Genomic DNA, 19,915 nt, shown 5'->3' on the forward strand with positions numbered 1-19,915 from the left:
GCGCATTAGCTCGAGTTTGTATGTTATTAAGTAGCCCGAGAGAGTGTACTCCGCCCTTAGCACGACATTGAGCATCGGATTGTTGTTCTTACGCCTCAATGAGCCGAAAGATGTGAGGAAGAGGAGCAGGAAGGTGACTTATCTCTTATTTTTTTCAAAATTCTTACATTTTAACATGATTTTTGGAGGACTTGAATCAATCTTTTCTCCCATTTATCGTCCTCCTTTTCTCTATTCATTTACTAGAGGAAGTATAATTAAGCTACGTGCTCTATCTCTACTTTCAAGCTATTAAACTAAACTATCGTATTAGTTTTCTTCGACATCATTTTGTGAGATTTTGTGGGACACTGCTAATGGCTCTAAAAGCTCAAGTTTTTTGACGAATATGTGATTTAATATTTAATTACTCTAACACTCACTCTCATGTGTAGGCTAAACTTTGGCCTAAGCCTAAAATGTGGAAATAAAATTAGGGAGGTATATAGAGAGATGGAAAGAATGGAACTCGGGACTTCTATTCTAATACCATGAAAGAACAAAGGTGTTCGAATGTTGAACTCTACATATAATTTATTGAGATGATGTCTACTATATAAAAATATTACAAAGTGTTACAATTCATAAGGAAACAATACAACAATGGAAATAATAAATGAAAAGATCCTTATATTATAAGAGCTGTCAATCCCTTGATTTTAGTATCTTCAAGAATTTGCTTATAATTTTGATTGACAAATCTAGATTCTTCTCCCTGGATTAACAAATCGGTGCCTTAAGAAGAACTCTTTTTGCTGTGCTTTTCGATCATGATTTTACTCGAGATTTCGATTTCTGCCATCTTGATTCTTCTCCCTTGCTTTATAATGTCCGCTTCTCGATCCAAAGAACAGTGGACATTGAAGAAAATTCGAAATCCATAAAGTTCTCAATCGTGCATAGAGAGATATGAAGTGTGACGAAGGGAAACAATACAAGCAATTTTGTGCACAGAAGTCCCACATCAGGCGTATATAGGGACAATACACACTTTATAAGAAGCATATTTATCGATGCCGCTCGCCGAGTTCAGTTGTGTGAGCTTGTAACTCATGTGGGGGCATCGATGTGGTGGGACATGGGTTCAATTCTTGCAAGTCGGGCCCGTTGTGGCTCTCATCTGGCCCACCGGTTCCATGTCGAGAGTTGATCCATGTGGGTCGAGTAGAGGCTTGGGCCGCGTGGGAGGGGTCCGCGTGAGGCTGACTTCATAAAGCAACGAAAACCTCCCTCTCCCAGCAGTGAAAGGATAACGGACTTTTGCTGTGGTCCATGGACCGAATCCTCTAGACCACTCCTTTTCCCGTCTCTCTTCTTTACCTTAGTGCGTGGACACAACCTTATTCTTTCGTGTTTGGTTTGAAAGGTTGCTAACGATTATAAGGAAAAATGATAAACTGTGAGAGGGGTTTTTGAGTCCATTGAAGAATATTGTGTAATTAACGCAAGAATAATTTCTTTGTTTAGGAACGATTCGAGATTTATTCCCCATAAAGATGATAAAACTAGAATGAAGAATATAGTGTAACAAACGCAAGAATAATATCTTTCATTTGGGAATAATTCGAGATTTATTCCCATAGGGAGTGAGTTGTACATTTATCATTTTGATTTTGCATGTTTCAAAAAGCATCTGTTCTTGCCTTTAAGTTTCATCCACGCGAATAGCGTGCTGTGCCAATAAACGTTACAATTGCTTCCTAATCAGAGAGTCAACAACAACTTCAAAAAACCACCTGGAAATAAGGGAGAAAAAAGGGATGCGAATTTCGAAGGCTGTGAACTTTAGCATATTACATAAATTTATCATACATTCAACTAAATGCGAAATTCAAAACTACACCCAATAATTAGCAAGACATTTCAGTGTTCCTATTTTTTTTCTCCGCTTGGTACATCCATTTTCTTCGATAAGTCTACTCTCGAAATGCTGTTTCAGCAAAGGTTTCTTTCGATTCGGATAGCCAGCATTTGATTGTTTGCAAACAAGCTGTCTCGAGTGAAAAGAGGATAAATCGATTCTCTGAGAGTACTAGCAAGCGAATCCTGTTCCTCTCAAATCGAAATGTTTCTGTAGGAGGATTTTCATTCCTCTCTCACATGACAGTTGGTCCCGCACGGATGGAGACCACCACCTCTATTACTCGTACAGAAGAGTGCAGATACTTACCACCAGTCATTCACTTCGGAGTAGTGTTTGCTATTCGATCAAATCACCAAATTCCGCCTTCGCGTAGTCGACACCCCCACGCGCTTACTTTAAAGTTCATTGCTCTCTTGGCCTATAATAATCGTGTTTTAGCAACAACTCCTAAGGTCTCCTCGCCAAGAGCTTCTCGGCGATCCACTCCAATCAGAAACAATCGCGATCGCTATCACCACCACATTCAAATGATCACACACCACAATGCGTGTGCACTCAAACAATCACGGACTCGCAGACCGACCTTGACCCTTGACGGATTGATGGAGAGGGCCTCCGAGGTCGCGGCCCATAGAAGGGGCATATAAACACGGCAAGCCCCTAAGGAGCTGGATGGTTGGACTAGCCAAAATTCCTGGAAGAGAATTCATTTGTTAGGCTTTCACGACCAATCCATTACTCTGTTTTGCTCTCTATCATAATGGATTACTCTTGGATCACGAAAGCAGAGTTAAAAATCTGAAGCTTCAGAGATAAGAGCGCGCTCACACCTCGGATTTACACTGTGTAATATTGTCCGTTTTGGGCCTACTGACCCTCACGGCTTTAAAACGGGTTACACAGATATAGAACCCAAAGTTTTATAAGCTAGATCAGGACTCTCCCTAATCGATGTGGGATAAGAAAGGCTGCCCCTCCCTTCCTGCGCACGTCCGAGAATGGAGGCGCGGACACACCACCATCTCTCCTCCTTGCGTACCGTTGCCTAGGTCGTCACACTCTCCACCCTTTACGGGCACATCACCCTCGTTGTGGCCTCACACACGGTCGGGAGACGGCTCTGATACCACCTGTAATACCCGGGTCTACATTGTGTAATATTGTCCGCTTTGGGCCTACTGACCCTCACGAATTTAAAATGCATTACACAGATATAGAACCCCAAGCCTTATAAGCTAGTTCAGGACTCCCCTTATGTGGGATAAGAGAGGTTCCCCCTCCCTTCCTACACACGCCCGAGAACCGAGGCGCGTACGCACTGCCATCCCTCCTCCCCGCGCACCGCCGCCTACGCCGTCACACTTCTTACCTAGTGTGATTGGCGGACTTCAAAGATAGAATTAAACTCGAACAGTTAGAGTTAAGTTCAAGACTTTGGAGTCTTTGAGGAGAGAGAAACTTCAGCAAGTACGCGAGTGCTAGGGTTTCCGCTTAGCTCCAAAGCCACACACTCACAAGCCGCCTTTTGAGGTATATAATTACAAGTAGTAGTCCTTTGAAGCGCACCGTTGTAAACCGCCTTCGAGGGCACACTCCGGCAAGCCGTCTGCTGAGACATACCTTACAAGTCGCGTTGCTAGGCAGACATTGTGAGCCGCCACTTAAAGCAAGCCCTCACAATCCACCTTTCAAAGGCAGGACAAAGAAAGTGATCACGGATCCATGAAAACCGCAAAGGACAGCTTCTGATTCAGGAGGTGAATGGTGCTCAACCAAGCGACCAACACCAACCCAGTGACGCCCAGGAGGCCATATATAGAAATTGACCTAAAAAGGGAGACACCTATGATGGTGAAGTACCCCATAGGATGGCACAACTCAAGATAGTTGAGAATGACTCGGGAAATGAGAAGCAAAAAATGCTATGCTGCATTACAGTAACACCCAGTTACAAATAAGTTTCTTTCGTTATTTCGGTACGTTATCATCAAGAAAATGCCTAAGTCCATGTGAGAGCACTTGGCCCATATAATCAAGCGCTTGCAAAGCCCATGCAGGTTGGCGCACCTGTTCTATCCAGGCAATTATAGCAGCCGTAGAAGCTGTCAAATACAATCCCGTAATGTTAAGAAAAGACCTTGACATGGTCTTCTGAAAGGCAAGGAATGACTAAAAGACCCTTGGAATAATGGACTGTTGAGAGAAAGAAACATATTGGGTCAATTTCTTAAGGGGGGAGAGGAGTCGATACTGTAAGGAAATGCCCACTACAGAAGGCCTAATGATCGCGGCAAGGTTAAGAGCCGAAGGAACCACCCGCAAGTCACCGCCTTATATAGAGTAGCATCCATGGTTGCCGTCAAGATTGCCCCATCGAGTTGTCTGACTCGACTCGAATTAACCTCACGGACTGGGCATTAGCATGAGCTACTACGAGGACCAATCTCTCTTGCCTATAAGTAAAGGCCTGGTAAGCCATAAACACAGAGTCACCGGCACTCACATTCAAATTCTCTCTTCTTCTCCCAAACCATGCTGACTCTGGGCGTCGGAGTGTTTATCCTGGAGCACTCCCCGGACTCCTCCTCGCCCATCTTTCTCCTGCAGGTATCCAGAAAAATATATCACAGACTCCCAAAGATAGGCTTTCCAATGCTCAGATCAACCAAACTATAGCCAACATGTAGTTTTTATACGTTAACACTCGATCTAGTGATCAGATAAGTAACCAAATTAGGAAACAAAAAAAAACTCACATGGTTTTGGGGGTACCAATGTCAACTCCAATTTGGTCGGTACACATTATTCTGAAGGAATCAATTTTGACACAATAAACATTGAAGTAAGTCATCAAACTCCTACAACTTTGACAGTTGATACGAAGAGGATTTGTACTTCAACGATTAGGACATCCAAGTAAAGGAACCCTTTTGCCGGTTTCTGCAGATCCTCCAAGGGCATAAAGCCTTTGTAACCCCATTCGGGATGTGAGGCACAAAGCCAATGACTAACTGCAATTTCCCCAAGAGATCCTTATTAGTTTATTTTCAATGTAGATGAAGCCTTATTTAATCACTATACTCATACTCAATAGGGACTCATGAAGAGAGATAGCCTCATGTTCTTTCTATAAGAGATTCACATACATTTTTGGATTGTTGCTACTCAAAGTAGAGAAGTTTAATCCCTTTCCCAAAAGACCGCACTTGGAATTCTCAAAGTATAAATGATATACAGTTCATTAAAAGATTTGGAAAAATTTGATGTGATCTTAAATAGTAATACTTACATGTATTTGCGTTAGCCTGTTTGGTTTGGACTAAGAAAAGAATTAGAATATTATTTAAAATTATAAAATATTATCGGAATTTCAAAAAATTATGCAAAAGTTATATGCGAATCTCCAGCCAACACTTGCATGCGTTAAAGTTTCGGTTGTCCTGGACTAACAAAAAAAAAATCAAAACATGTGGGTGGTAAGATTTAAATTAAGTAAAAGTTAAAAAAAAGAGTAAAAGTCAATTTAGACATGCATGTTACAAAAATCGAAAAGAAAAACATATCTTTTTTTCTCCTTATGGTTTTTTTTTTTTGGTTAAATTTTTTTTTCTCCTTACGGTTACAATTGAGTTGGTCCAACACACGGAAATAGAATTCTGCGTACACTTTCCTCCTCGGAGGAAGGTCTTGCACACCAAGAAACCGTAAGTAGACAGAAAACGACTTCCCTTTCTCAGCCGCAACGCCTTGGGGATAAACCTTTAGCTTCGTACACACGATAATTACAGTCAAACTAAGACAAATCTTAGCTAATTCTTTTCACCAACATACCCAACAAATATAAATTTAAAAGGAAAAGGGCGAGTAGCTAATTTCGTTTTTGCAAACTTTTTTGTTCTGGGAACGTACCTATTGCTCTCGCGGACGGCAAAGGCGTAGGAGAAGTGATGGTTCTGGTCTAATTTGGAGAAGTTGCGGATCTTCCAAGTGAAAGTGTGGTGAGGCGGGTCTTTGATCATTGTGAGAGACTCCCATTTCCCAGTAGATTTGATGACCAAAACCTCAGCCCTGAATATACAAGAGTCGCCCACAAGGTATCCATTTGAAGCCTCTATGAATGTTTCCAAGGAAAGAAACTGAGGAAACTCCCATTGGGTCTTCAAGTCATGGAAGCTCCTCGCTGCCCCACCACCATCTACACATAATTCCACCAATTGATGCAACTTTCTTGTCAATTCTAAGCTATGATTATGTAATTGGAAGTGTGATTTTGTTAATATTATGTGATGGTCAACCTTGGATGGTCAAGAACATGTCTCCTATCTCGTCATACACAAAAAGATTGTGGTTGACCTAACTTTCCAACCATGAGGAAGCTTATTTGTCCCCTTGATTGACAAATACATGGAAGGAAAAATGACATAAATGGTCCTTGAACTTTAGCCCGATATGTAATGTGGTCTCTGAACTTTTAATTTATTCAATGTGGTCTTCGGATTGTAGCCCAATGTGCAATGTAGTCCTTAAACTTTTAATTTATTCAAGATAATCCTTAGACTTTTGATACATGTTCAATTTAGCCCCTAAACTTTATAAAAATGTTCAATATTGTCCCTGAACTTAAATTTATGGAAAGACAATATTGAACATTTTCATATTATTTAAGAACTAGGTAAACATATAACAACAGTCCAGGAACCACATTGAACAAATTAAAAGTTTATAAACCACATTAAATAAATGAAAAATTCAGGGATCATATTACACATTAAGCCAAAATTCAAGAATTATTTCTGTCATTATCCTACAAGGAAATATAACCTTGATAACCTAGAGCTCCCAATTTCGGGTACGAGGCGTCATGGGGTTGTCTCCCCGGAACGTGGGGGTGCATCTTGCTCTTCTTTCGAATTGGAGTGGGCTTGGGTTTAAGAATTGGGCTTCCTCACTTCATGACCTTAAAGTGGGGTCATGTCAATGGGTTTATCTTTGAACTTTATTTGGTTTTGGGCAAAAATGATGTCGCCAAGTGAAAAATTAAAATTTGATGTGACCGAAAAGTAATCATAGAAACTTACCTGATTGCATCGAGTTATTTTTTCATTACTATTATGATCCAAACTCGCTCATCTGATGAGGGAGAGGGAACCAATCTAGCCCTTGAATCTTGTAATAGAAAATTTATCCTTCACACATTAATTTCCGTGTTAGATAATAAAATAGCGTAACCTTTGTTGAAAGGCCTTCCACTTGGCCCGTTCAAGCCAACGATGGCTGAAGCACAAATTGGATACTTAAACTTGCATTCGTGCGCAGACCCGATTGTTTATAAATATAGCTTGATGTTTAAGTAATAGGCGGAACTCCGAAAGGAACTGTAAGCCGAATATCCGACATGAATCACACAAACCTGTCCATCTACCGGGTATACTTCTATTAATAAATATGCATAATTGGAGAATTGAACTCGGGGAATCCTATATTGGCTCAGCACAATAAACTCAACAATGAATGCATCAATTCGCGGGATTTCACTCCATCAAATGGAGGGAGAAACTAAACAAGGGGGAAAAACTCCATTGACAAACTGGTTGACAGAAACTGTTCTCAATTAACTTATGACAACATCGAAGGAAATAATATGAAATTAGAGCCGTCAAACTGCAGCGACCTTGGCGACCGACACCGCAAGGAATTGGACTTGAACAATCAGAACATCATTGTAAATAAACCCTTTCGATGGCTTACACAGATTCTCTAAGGACATAAAGTCTCCGTAACCCCAGATTGGTGCTGATGCAGTGAACCAACCGCTACCTGCAAACGAAATTTTAATGGAAAATCTTTAATGAAAAATCAAATCTATATTTTGCATGCAGTTAATTCTTATCCAAATGTCATATGACGCGTATCTAATTTCCGCTTAGTTAGGACTTTTGGCTTTTTTTTTTTTCTGGGAAGCATTCACCTTTTCATCCTGTCACATGAATTCAAGCAATCCGAAGTAAAACTTATCAAGAAATGGTTGTCTAAAGTGGATCAGAAGCATGAAGGCACTTACCTTTATGCTCCTTATGGTTACCGTTCAGCTGGTCCAAAACGCGCAGATTATACTCACAGTATACTTTTCTCTTGGGAGGAAGGTCTCGAGCACCAAGTAACTCTAAGTAAACGGTCAATGACTTCCCTTGGTTGGCCGCATAGCCTTTGGGAAACACTTGGAGCCTCCTACATCCGATAATTACGGTTAAGGAGAAAAAAGGAAAATATACCAGTATAGATAGTGTAATTTGCGAACTCTTCATTTTCTGAACGTACCATTTACTCTCTCCAACGGTGCAGGGGTCAGAATAGTGACAGCTCTTGTCCACTTTGGAGAAGTTTGGGATCTTCAAAGGGAATGTCTTGTTCGGCAGGTCTTTGATCATGGCAAGAGACTCCCAATTGCCCGTAGATTTGATGACGAAAACCTCGGCCCCAAATATACAACAGTCGCCCACAAGGTACCCATTCGAAGGCTCTTTGAATGTATCCAAAGAAAGAAACTGAGGAAACCCCCATCGGGTCTTCAAGCCATGGAAGCTCCTCACTGCCCCATTAGCATCTACACACAATTCCACAAATTGATACAACTTTCTTGTCAATTCTAAACTATGATTATGTGATTGGAAGGGTAATTTTGTTCATGTTATGTGATGTTCAAACCTTGGATGGTCAAGTACATTTCTCGTATCTTGTCATACACAAAAAGCCTGTAGTTGACGTCAACCTCCCAACCACCAGTAAGCTTATCTGTCTCCTCTATTGACAAATAGAAGGAAATAAATCCCGACCCGTTATTGTCCTTGTCTCCATTAGGGTAAAGAGATAGGCTCCTGAAAAGAACAACGAATGAAACGTTTGATTAGCAATTAGATAAAAATATGATTTGAAGGAAAAAAGAAAAGGAAATCCGAGAAGTCACCAATTGTAGTCCCCAGCTTTGAAAACACCGGATTCATACTTGTCCACATTGGATTTTGATAACAACGAAAACGATTGTATCTTCAATGAATAATGAGCTGGTGGAAGACGCCTTTTGTACGTGGCAGGTCCTGCCAAAAAAAAATTATTGGACAAATCCATCCTAAGATACAATCGAGATTTTCAATTTGGTTAGATAGTTTAATATTTCACAAGCACAATTGAGTAGGCGATCCGTATCTATGTAAGTCTTAAACACGTAAGTGCCACGTATTCTATGCCCTACATCCCAATTTCACTAAAAAGGCCTCTTCTGGAACCATGACAAGGAATCATCAATCGGATACTCACTCCAGGGGTGCTCATTCTTTCCTTTTCAATTGTTTGGATTGCAAAAAATTTTGGTCACCACAAAAGAATACTTATTGACGGCGATGGCAAACGACAACCAGCAGCCAACGGCGAAGTTTGGTGATCGCAGTTAGTAACTGATGATCAAGGATCGGTGGTAGAGTCCGACTACCGAAGATAAAGTCCAGTTGTCAGTGACGGAGTCCGGCTGCCACCAACCTTCGCTAGTAATCGGTGGCAGTGGTAGGAGTTGTGGCAGCAGATGCCGGAGGTGGATTGAGTTTTTGATGACTTTGTGCTTTTAAAAAAGTGGAACGAAAGTTCAATCTAGCAATATAGCTAGGTAATCTGATAAATGTGGGAAATAGAATCCTATTTCTTGAGGAATTCAATGCTACGTCGAACTGAACGTGACCAAGTTCATGGTAATGTAAGCTCTTGCTTAAATGCTCACGAACGGTTGTGGATGTAGAGAGGTCTTATCTAAAACATTTTTTGTTCTACTTTTACAGCCAAATGAAATTTGAAAAAGTTTAAAATAAAGACATGAATTATTGAGAATAACATCGCAGACTTAGGCTGTGTTCGTTTAGCGGAAAATATTGCGTTTTTGAAAAATATTTTTTCGGAAGTCATTTTTTTGGAAAAATGTTTTCCCAAAACACAATTTTCCGGTGTTCGGCTGAAATATGAAAAAGTTTCGAAAAATATTTTCCGACGTTCGGCGACCACTATCGCCTTAGGCTGTGTTCTTTTTCCTTCTTCTTCTCCGGTGACCTGCCAGAGGCGAGCTCGAGCGTCGCCATAGGCCGAGCTCGCCCGAGGCCAACGAGGTCCGACCTCGCCAAACGTCGGCAAGGCTCGAGCTCGCCAGATTCTAGCAAACTCAAGCCTCACCGGCCTGTGGCGAGGCCGAGCTCGCCCGAGGTCGGCAAGCTCTAGCCTCGCCAGATCCGGCGACCTAGGCGAGGCTCGAACCTCGACCGAGGTCGCCATAGGCCGGTGAGGCTCGAGCTCGCCAGATTCCGGTGAGCTTAAGCCTCACCAGACGTCGGCGAGGCTCAGGCGACCTCGGGCAAGGCTCGAGCCTCGCCCGAGGTCGCTGGAGCCTCTCCGACGTCTGGCGAGGCTCGAGCTCGCCGGTCGCCGGCCACTGGCTAAGGAAGAAGAAGCAGAACAAAAAAAAGGAAAAAAAAACATTGAAAATAGGAAGAAGAAGACCTTCTTCCGGAAGCGGAAGTCATTTTCCTCAAAAAAACTAAATGAGTTTGGGAGTGGGAAGGAAAATTTTCCGTCCCCAAACACCGGAAAATGCAAAAAATATTTTTCAGAAAAATATTTTCCGCCAAATGTACACAGCCTTAGGTTAAGGAAAATGAAAATAGAGTGCAAAGACAAGAAATAAAGTGAAATACCAGGCATGTCTCTTAGCTTGCTCTTAGCTCTTCGTGGCTTCCTAATTTGCTCCTTTCTCTCTCTCTCAATTAGGTCGCAGGCTTTTCTCATCAACCCTAACCACAATGGGTTTTATTGACAGTAAATGGAAGTCTTTGAACAAATATAAAAAGACAAAAAACCCTCTAAGAAATCGAACTGGCTTTCACATTGAAAGAACTTAATGACGTGTTCTAGTCAAAATAAAAAGAAGTGATCCTTATCGGCGGCCGAAACAGGCAATGCATCATCACATTTCTTGGTTGATATCATTATATTTTGCCCTTATTTGCCTTTACCTACTCCTGGATTGGAAGTCTTTCAACAACCCAACAAATAAACATGCTATAAGTGAAAATCTCTACAAAAAATCAAACTTTCTTTCCCATTGAAAGAACGAGATGATTTGCTGTCATCGACTATAAGAAGAAGTGGTCGTTATTGGCGGCCCAAACACTTCATCAAAGGGAAAGCATCAAATTTATTCGTTGAAAATATTATATTTTGCCCTTATTTGCCTTTACCTACTCTTGTATTGGAAGTCTTAATGTCTTTCACATCGAAAGATTATATATTGATTGTGTGAACCTTGTCTTGAGGCCCCAAGCACGAAAGGGACAAAGTGAACTAATTCACTATTTACTTCTTATCCCATTTCTCGATCAGTTGATTTACTTAACTCATTCTAGAAACTCACTACTTTATGCAACCAAACCTTTAAAAGAAGTAGATTAATTAAAGCGTGTCGCTCATGTACTATGTTTGGCTCTGTTTACCATTTGCACAGAACTTAGAGTGGTCGTGCAATACAAAATTATTCCACAAACAGGACTAATTAAAATTACAGCATATGTTAACCTATTCGTCAAATTTGTGGAGATACTCGTTTTTCTTAAGTTTTTTTTTTATGAAGCTTCACATATATAGCAAACTCCAAAAGTTACCTTTTTAGACACCACAAATCTCACGAAAAGCCAATAATATTGTTAAACAATTTGGTTGCATTGATGGATGGTTGATTTCAAGGCAAAAGCCTCATGTTGAGTTACTCAATGTTGAGTAATGTGGTAGACTTTCATAAGTTACTAATTATGGTCAACTTGTCTAGATGTCTACCTGTATTTTAATATGATGCCATGTTTTGTAAAATGTTCTATATATACCCAGCATTGGTGAATGCTCTATTTGTTCCATTTAATCCTGATTATAAAGATTCTCATAGAACGAGGGAAAAAACAAAGTGTTAGTAGTTATTAATTACATATTGAAGTAATAATACAACCGAAGGCACACTTTCCTAGAGTTTGGATTTACACCACTTTGTGGCTTTTCCAAAGGTGACCAATCAAAGACAATGGATTATTAAACCTGAAGATTTAGCACGGACTCTTCCAAGACTATACCAACAGCAACTTTTGGTTTTAATTTAATTAACTTAACCTACAAGTCAATTTACTCAGGAGTCGCCACTAGCATGATACCATGTTTTGTAAAATGTTCCATAAGTGATTGACCCTTTGACCGAATGCGACGGCTCATCAACTGCACGATCACGGAAGTCTACGGTAGAGATTTCCGACCGACCTCAGCCCCGACCCGACATCCCTTGTCCCAATGGCAAAAAGGACGAATCCATCGAACGAATAGTGATTGCTCGATCAAGAGAAACGAACGGTGGGACTTTGCCCTCTCGCATCTCATATCACGTGATCTGGGAAACACGCGATTGCTGCTCGATACATTTGACCTCGCTTTGATACATTTCGCCGACGTGGGCAAAAGCACAACTTGCCCTTACCTAAGTCAAGATACCATACCAGTAGGTGAGGAAACGAGCTTCAATTGATATTCAGAATGTATGTTCATCATAAGCGAAAGGGATTAATGATATATTATTATATTAATAATAAAATTAATTTGTATGCACTTATATATTAGAGTAGCGATTCATGATTAAACATTTAAACAAGATTCGAGCATGGACACAAATAAGTCGAGAGAAATTCAAACTCAACTCAACTTGACTCGAAACTAGAACAAATTCACGCTGTTTTCACCCATTTTTGATAAAAAGAGAACTTTATAAATCGCGTTGAACTATTTCCGTAACGACATAAATAAGCACACGAATACGATGACACGACGTGAATTCACGGTCTATGTATATAGTAATAAATCAAAATAAAGTCTCTATCTCGTAAGAATTTTCTTGATTATTGTTTCGCTGTTCTCAAATCTTGCAGCTAACGTTACTTTACTTTATTTTAGAAACAAACAATAAAAACCTCCCTACATACAATTAATTAAACAAGTAAAATTCACATATATCTAATAAAATTTTCATTTTCAACATTTTGAAAAAATAGGGTTTGCCTTTTCTTAAAGTAAATTGAAATAGTCTGTAAAATACACATATTTATCTACTAATTCAGCCGACGCGGGATTTCTTCTTTTCACATTTATGGCTACATAATATTGTTTCTTAATCTTAACCGTGATAAAAACATTTGCCCCCATAAAAAATAAATATATTTATCTATCTACTATATTAGGAGAGAGAAAATTTCCCATCCTATTTTTATGTAGAGAGAGAACATAAAAGAAAAATGCGAGGCTTTAATTCCACAAAGACTGTTGCGGAAGCCAAGCAATCGAATAATAAAATTGACAGAATAAGAAAATAAATCGGACATTAGATTTACGTGGTTCGGTCGCAGTGACCTATGTCCATGGGGAGAACAGCACGGAATTCCACTATAGATCAAGCAATACACCGGAGATTACAACCACACTCGAGTCACTCAAACACTCTAAGTGTTTCCCAAGTCTCAATTACAAATAATCTCTCAATCTCGTGAAAGAATTGTATACAAATCTTAACACAAGATTTAATCGCTACGAACACTTGAATTCTTGATGTAATTGCACGAACAAGAACAAGCCCACTTTCAAGCACTCAAAAACGGTGCTTCAAGACTTCGTATCAACAATAGCCTCGCATCCCAAGCACTCACGCGGCAGCGGCGCTTCAAGAAGTCTTATGTGTCTCTCAAGAGCCACCCCACAGCTCCACAATTAATATTATATACCCCAAGAAAAGAATATGCAGTGGCCGACTCCAGCTTGGACAAGAAGGAAACCATGCAATCCTAATGGGATTCGGTCAACAAGTCAACTTTCCTCTTTTGACTTTTCTTTGGCCGACTCATGAAATTTGCCACTTCAATAATTTCCTTTCTTTCATGATCAGAAGCCCAACGTCCACAGACCCCACACTGAAATAAAATCGATCACGACTCATAAAAGAAAGTTTCGCTATTTTGCATTGCACTATTCCGAACTCGCACAGGAAGTCCAAATTTCGGACTTTCCTTTTCTATTTTCTTTGCATCAAAGCAAAACGAGAAATATTCAATTCGGAATATTCAAACCTCCACAAATAATAATTAATCTCGGGTCGGGTTTCGTCTACGTGCTCAAACTCGAGACATATTTTCAACAATCTCCACCTTGGGTCGACGTTTGAGCCAAGTCATAATCGCTTTGATAGAATCCGAATTTCGCTCCTACTCTTCCGTAGCCCCAATGGGCTCAACCGCCACAGACGTCTTTCAAGTCCAAGCCTTGCTTGAACTTCGCCATAACCGTGGGTCTCATCAGAATACCAACTCCACATGCACCTTTAACCGCTTCACAAGGATTTTTCGACACAACCTCCTTAATTGCAGATAAAGCAAAACCATTATTGCATCTATATCTATCAGGAGATCGAATATGCACCTTGTCAATAGTAGCAGTTACAGCAACTATTAGCTCAATAGGCTCCACCTCGCTACAAGCACCATCCGTGTCGATTTCGCTAGCACCTGCTATCTCAGGAGTTTCTGGTTGCAACTCCACCTCAAGCTGAACACCGTCCAGATCCGTATAAACACTGTTATTAACACTCCTAGCCAGAAGTACAGGAGACTCGTCAAATGTAACTTCTCTGCTGATAAGAGGTGAATTTAATTCTGGGCACCACACCTTAGAGCCCCGCTCACCTTGTGCATAACCTAGAAACATGCACTTTCTTGTCCTTCCATCGAGCTTACCATCACTAACTCGAACATAACATGGACTACCAAACATTGTAAAAACAGAATAATCAGCAACGTTACCTGACCACACTTCTTCGGGAGTCCGACATCCAATTGCAGTCGATGGGGATCTATTCTTCAGGTAGCTCGCCGTACTAAGCGCATCCGCCAGGAATCTCCTAGCCATACCGGCACTAGAGAGCATTTTATGGGCCGTTTCTAGTAATGTTTTGCTCATCAACTTTGCAACCTTTTGTGGTTCAATGGCACTAGTGCGGTGTTTCACTATGCCTTCCTCCATGCAAAATTCGTTTAACAGCTTCGAGTAAACCTCCATACTACTGTCAGTCCGCACCTGCTTAATCGTTTTACCAGTCTCCTTTTCGATCAAAGCTTTTAACTGCCTAATCCTGACAATAGCATCAAACTTGTGCCTTAGCACAAACACCCACGTCTTCATCAAGTAATCATCAATAGCTGTTAGCATAAATTTGGCACTCTTCCTTGAAGGAAACCGCAACAACCTGCGAACATTCAAGTGAATCAATTCTGCAATTTCTGTGGTTTCTCTGGCAACCGTGCTGAACTGCACTTTCTATTGTTGATCTAAATCACAACACATGCATACATTCAATTCGTTAGCCACATAACCACATAGTAAATTCCTTTCACTTAGAACCTTCAGGCTTCTTTCGCTAATGTGCCCCAAATGCATATGCCACAATTCAGACTCTCGAACCGATATATTCGACTCCACGCAGCGAATTCCGTCACTGTCTCACCTTGAAGCTCATACAGGCCACTATGCTTGATTCCTTTCATTATCACCATGGCACCTCGAACAACTTTCAGAATTTCACATTTTGAAGAATACCGACACCCAGCTGAATCCAGAACACTCAAGGAAATCAGATTTTTTTTCAACTCTGGAACATGCCTCACTCCAGTCAATGTCCACACAATATCATCATGCATTCTGATTCTGACATTACCAACACCAATAACATCGCATTCAGAATTGTTCCCCAACTGCACTTTACTACTATCCGTGCACTGATAAGTAGTAAACCAGTTCCTGTTTGGTATAGCGTGAAAAGAACAACCAGAATCCATTATCCATCCATCAAACGACGAATTATCAGTGACAGACAAGACATAATCAGCATTATTCGAATTACTGTATGCTATAGCAGCAATATCATCCGAAGCATCAACTCTAATTCCCTTACCCTTGTCATTTTTCAGCTTAAGGCAATCCCTTCTAATATGCCCACTCTTGCCACAACTCCAACAGACAACACCACCAGTCCTAGACCGACTTCGTCTATTCGAGTTCATACTACTTCTGCTAACACATGTACCAGTTCTTTCTCTTCTTTCACCTACTAAAGCAGCAGATACATGTTCGCCAGATTCTCTTCTATGGATGTCCTCACTCAGAATTAAATCTCGAACACCATCAAACGTCAAACTTATTGACCCAGAGGAATTACTAACAGCAGTAACAGTAGTATTCCAACTATCAGGCAATGAGGATAATAGAATCAAAGCACGTACCTCATCTTCAAAGTCAATCTCAACTGAACTCAATTGACTAACGATCACATTGAATTCATTGATATGATCTGCAACTGACGCACCTTCGCTCATCTTCAAATTAAACAGACGTCGCATCAAATAGACCTTATTGATTGCAGAGGGCTTCTCGTACATGTCCGACAGGGCTTTCACCAAACCCGTGGTGGTTGTCTCTTTCACGATGTTAAACGCGACGTTACGTGCCAACGTCAACCGAATAACACCCAAAGCTCGTGTATCCAGCAATTCTCAATCAGCTTGCTTCATCATCTCTGGCTTTTCCCCAAACAAGGGCAAGTGCAGTTTCATCTGATATAGATTATCCTCAATCTAGATCTTCCAAAAACCAAAATCCTTCTCATCAAATCTGTCGATTTTCACTTTTCCTTCTTCTATCGCCATCGATTCGCTTCAACTTAAGCAAGCCAAAGCTCTGATACCAATTGTTGCGGAAGCCAAGCGATCGAACAATAAAATTGACAGAATAAGAAAATAAATCGGACACCAGATTTATGTGGTTCAGTCGTAGTGGCCTACGTCCACGGGGAGAGCAGCACGGAGTTTCACTATAGATCAAGCGATACAACGGAGATTACAACCACACTCGAGTCACTCAAACACTCTAAGTGTTTCCCAAGTCCCAATTACACCTAATAAAGCACGCAGTGTTTATCCCCACAATTCCTCACGAAATAATCTCTCAATCTCGCGAAAGAATTATATACAAATCTTAACACAAGATTTAATCGCTACGAACACTTGAATTCTTGGTGTAATTACACGAACAAGAACAAGCCCACTTTCAAGCACTCAGAAACGGTGCTTCAAGACTTCGTATCAATAATAGCCTCGCATCCCAAGCACTCACGCGGCAACGGAGCTTCAAGAAGTCTTATGTGCCTCTCAAGAGCCACCCCACAGCTCCACAATTAATATTATATACCCCAAGAAAAGAATATGCAGTGGCCGACTCCAGCTTGGACAAGAAGGAAACCATGCAATCCTAATGGAATTCGGTCAACAAGTCAACTTTCCTCTTTTGACTTTTCTTTGGCCGACTCATGAAATTTGCCACTTCCATAATTTCCTTTCTTTCATGATCAGAAGCCCAACGTGCACAGACCCCACACGAAAATAAAATCGATCACGACTCATAAAAGAAAGTTTCCCTATTTTGCATTGTACTATTCCGAACTCGCACAGGAAGTCCAAATTTCGGACTTTCCTTTTCTATTTTCTTTGCATCAAACAAAACGAGAAATATTCAATTCGGAATATTCAAACCTCCACAAATAATAATTAATCTCGGGTCGGGTTTCGTCTACGTGTTCAAACTCGAGACATATTTTCAACAATCTCCACCTTGGCTCGACGTTTGAGCCAAGTCATAATCGCTTTGATAGAATCCGAATTTCCCTCCTACTCTTCCGTAGCCCTAATGGGCTCAACCACCACAGACGTCTTTCAAGTCCAAGCCTTGCTTGAACTTCGCCATAACCGTGGGTCTCATCAGAATATCAACTCCACATGCACCTTTAACCGCTTCACAAGGATTTTCCGACACAACCTCCTTAATTGCAGATAAAGCAAAACCATTATTGCATCTATATCTGTCAGGAGATCGAATATGCACCTTGTCAATATCAGCAGTTACAGCAACTATTGGCTCAATAGGCTCCACCTCGCTACAAGCATCATCCGTGTCGATTTCGCTAGCACCTGCTACCTCAGGAGTTTCTGGTTGCAACTCCACCTCAAGCTGAACACCGTCCAGATCCGTATAAACACTGTTATTAACACTCCTAGCCAGAAGTACAGGAGACTCGTCAAATGTAACTTCTCTGCTGATAAGAGGTGAATTTAATTCTGGGCACCACACCTTAGAGCCCCGCTCACCTTGTGCATAACCTAGAAACATGCACTTTCTTGTCCTTCCATCGAGCTTACCATCACTAACTCGAACATAACATGGACAACCAAACATTGTAAAAACAGAATAATCAGCAACGTTACCTGACCACACTTCTTCGGGAGTCCGACATCCAATTGCAGTCGATGGGGATCTATTCTTCAGGTAGCTCGCCTTACTAAGCGCATCCGCCAGGAATCTCCTAGCCATACCGGCACTAGAGAGCATTTTATGGGCCGTCTCTAGTAATGTTTTGCTCATCAACTTTGCAACCTTTTTGTGGTTCAATGGCACTAGTGCGGTGTTTCACTATGCCTTCCTTCGTGTAGAATTCGTTTAACAACTTCGAGCAAAACTCCATACTACTGTCAATCCGCACCTGCTTAATCGTTTTACCAGTATCCTTTTCGATCGAAGCTTTTAACTGCCTGATTCTGACAATAGCATCAAACTTGTGCCTTAGCACAAACACCCACGTCTTCATCAAGTAATCATCAATAGCTTTTAGCATAAATTTGGCACTCTTCCTTGAAGGAAACCGTAACAGCCTGCGAACATTCAAGTGAATCAATTCTGCAATTTCTGTGGTTTCTCTGGCAACCGTGCTGAACTGTACTTTCCGCTGTTGATCTAAATCACAGCACCTGCATACATTCAATTCGTTAGCCACATAACCACATAGCAAATTCCTTTCACTTAGAACCTTGAGGCTTCTTTCGCTAATGTGCCCCAAGTGCATATGCCACAATTCAGACTCTCGAACCAATACATTCGACGTCTCCGCAGCGAATTCCGTCACTGTCTCACCTTGAAGCTCATACAGGCCACTATGCTTGATTCCTTTCATTATCACCATGGCACCTCGAACAACTTTCAGAACTCCACATTTTGAAGAATACCGACACCCAGCTGAATCCAGAACACTCAAGGAAATCAGATTTTTCTTCAACTCTGGAACATGCCTCACTCCAGTCAATGTCCACACAATATCATCATGCATTCTGATTCTGACATTACCAACACCAATAACATCGCATTCAGAATTGTTCCCCAACTATCTCACCTTGAAGCTCATACAGGCCACTATGCTTGATTCCTTTCATTATCACCATGGCACCTCGAACAACTTTCAGAACTCCACATTTTGAAGAATACCGACACCCAGCTGAATCCAGAACACTCAAGGAAATCAGATTTTTCTTCAACTCTGGAACATGCCTCACTCCAGTCAATGTCCACACAATATCATCATGCATTCTGATTCTGATATTACCAACACCAATAACATCGCATTCAGAATTGTTCCCCAACTGTCTCACCTTGAAGCTCATACAGGCCACTATGCTTGATTCCTTTCATTATCACCATGGCACCGAACAATTTACTCATTATCACTTCAATGAACATCCTCACCCAATGTCACACAATATCATCACCATTACAACACCATAAATCGAACAACTATTCACCTTGAACTCCACATTTTGAAGAATACTCGACACTCCACATTTTGAAGAATCGAACCTGAATCGTAACACTCAAGGAAATCAGATTTTTCTTCAACTCTGGAACATGCCTCACTCCAGTCAATGTCCACACAATATCATCATGCATTCTGATTCTGACATTACCAACACCAATAACATCGCATTCGTAATTGTTCCCAATTGTCTCACCTTGAAGCTCATACAGCCACTA

The 19,915-nt window shown here is 40.9% G+C and overlaps 2 protein-coding genes across 2 annotated transcripts in view; both read right to left on the reverse strand.

Annotated features, from left to right (window-relative positions):
* Positions 1 to 4,512: 4,512 nt before the first annotated feature.
* Positions 4,513 to 19,915, reverse strand: part of LOC115687212 (uncharacterized) — an 83,238-nt gene continuing 67,835 nt past the window's right edge. The window contains exon 7 of the mRNA XM_056318193.1: positions 4,513 to 4,767. The gene's annotated coding sequence lies outside the window, so the exon portion shown is untranslated. The remainder of the gene's footprint in view (positions 4,768 to 19,915) is intronic.
* On the reverse strand, positions 7,365 to 10,784 carry LOC115687215 (uncharacterized). Its single transcript, XM_056318190.1, has 6 exons — positions 10,633 to 10,784; positions 8,868 to 8,997; positions 8,609 to 8,778; positions 8,222 to 8,507; positions 7,965 to 8,131; positions 7,365 to 7,720 (listed from the first exon to the last, which is right to left on the reverse strand). The coding sequence occupies exons 1-6, from the start codon at positions 10,721 to 10,723 to the stop codon at positions 7,560 to 7,562; spliced, it is 1,005 nt and encodes a 334-aa protein (XP_056174165.1). The 5' UTR covers positions 10,724 to 10,784; the 3' UTR covers positions 7,365 to 7,559.

The sequence above is a fragment of the Syzygium oleosum genome, unplaced genomic scaffold (genome assembly GCF_021117445.2).
Source record: "Syzygium oleosum isolate NSW1041296 unplaced genomic scaffold, Sole_v2.1 Sole_v2.15, whole genome shotgun sequence".
Lineage (NCBI taxonomy): Eukaryota > Viridiplantae > Streptophyta > Magnoliopsida > Myrtales > Myrtaceae > Syzygium > Syzygium oleosum.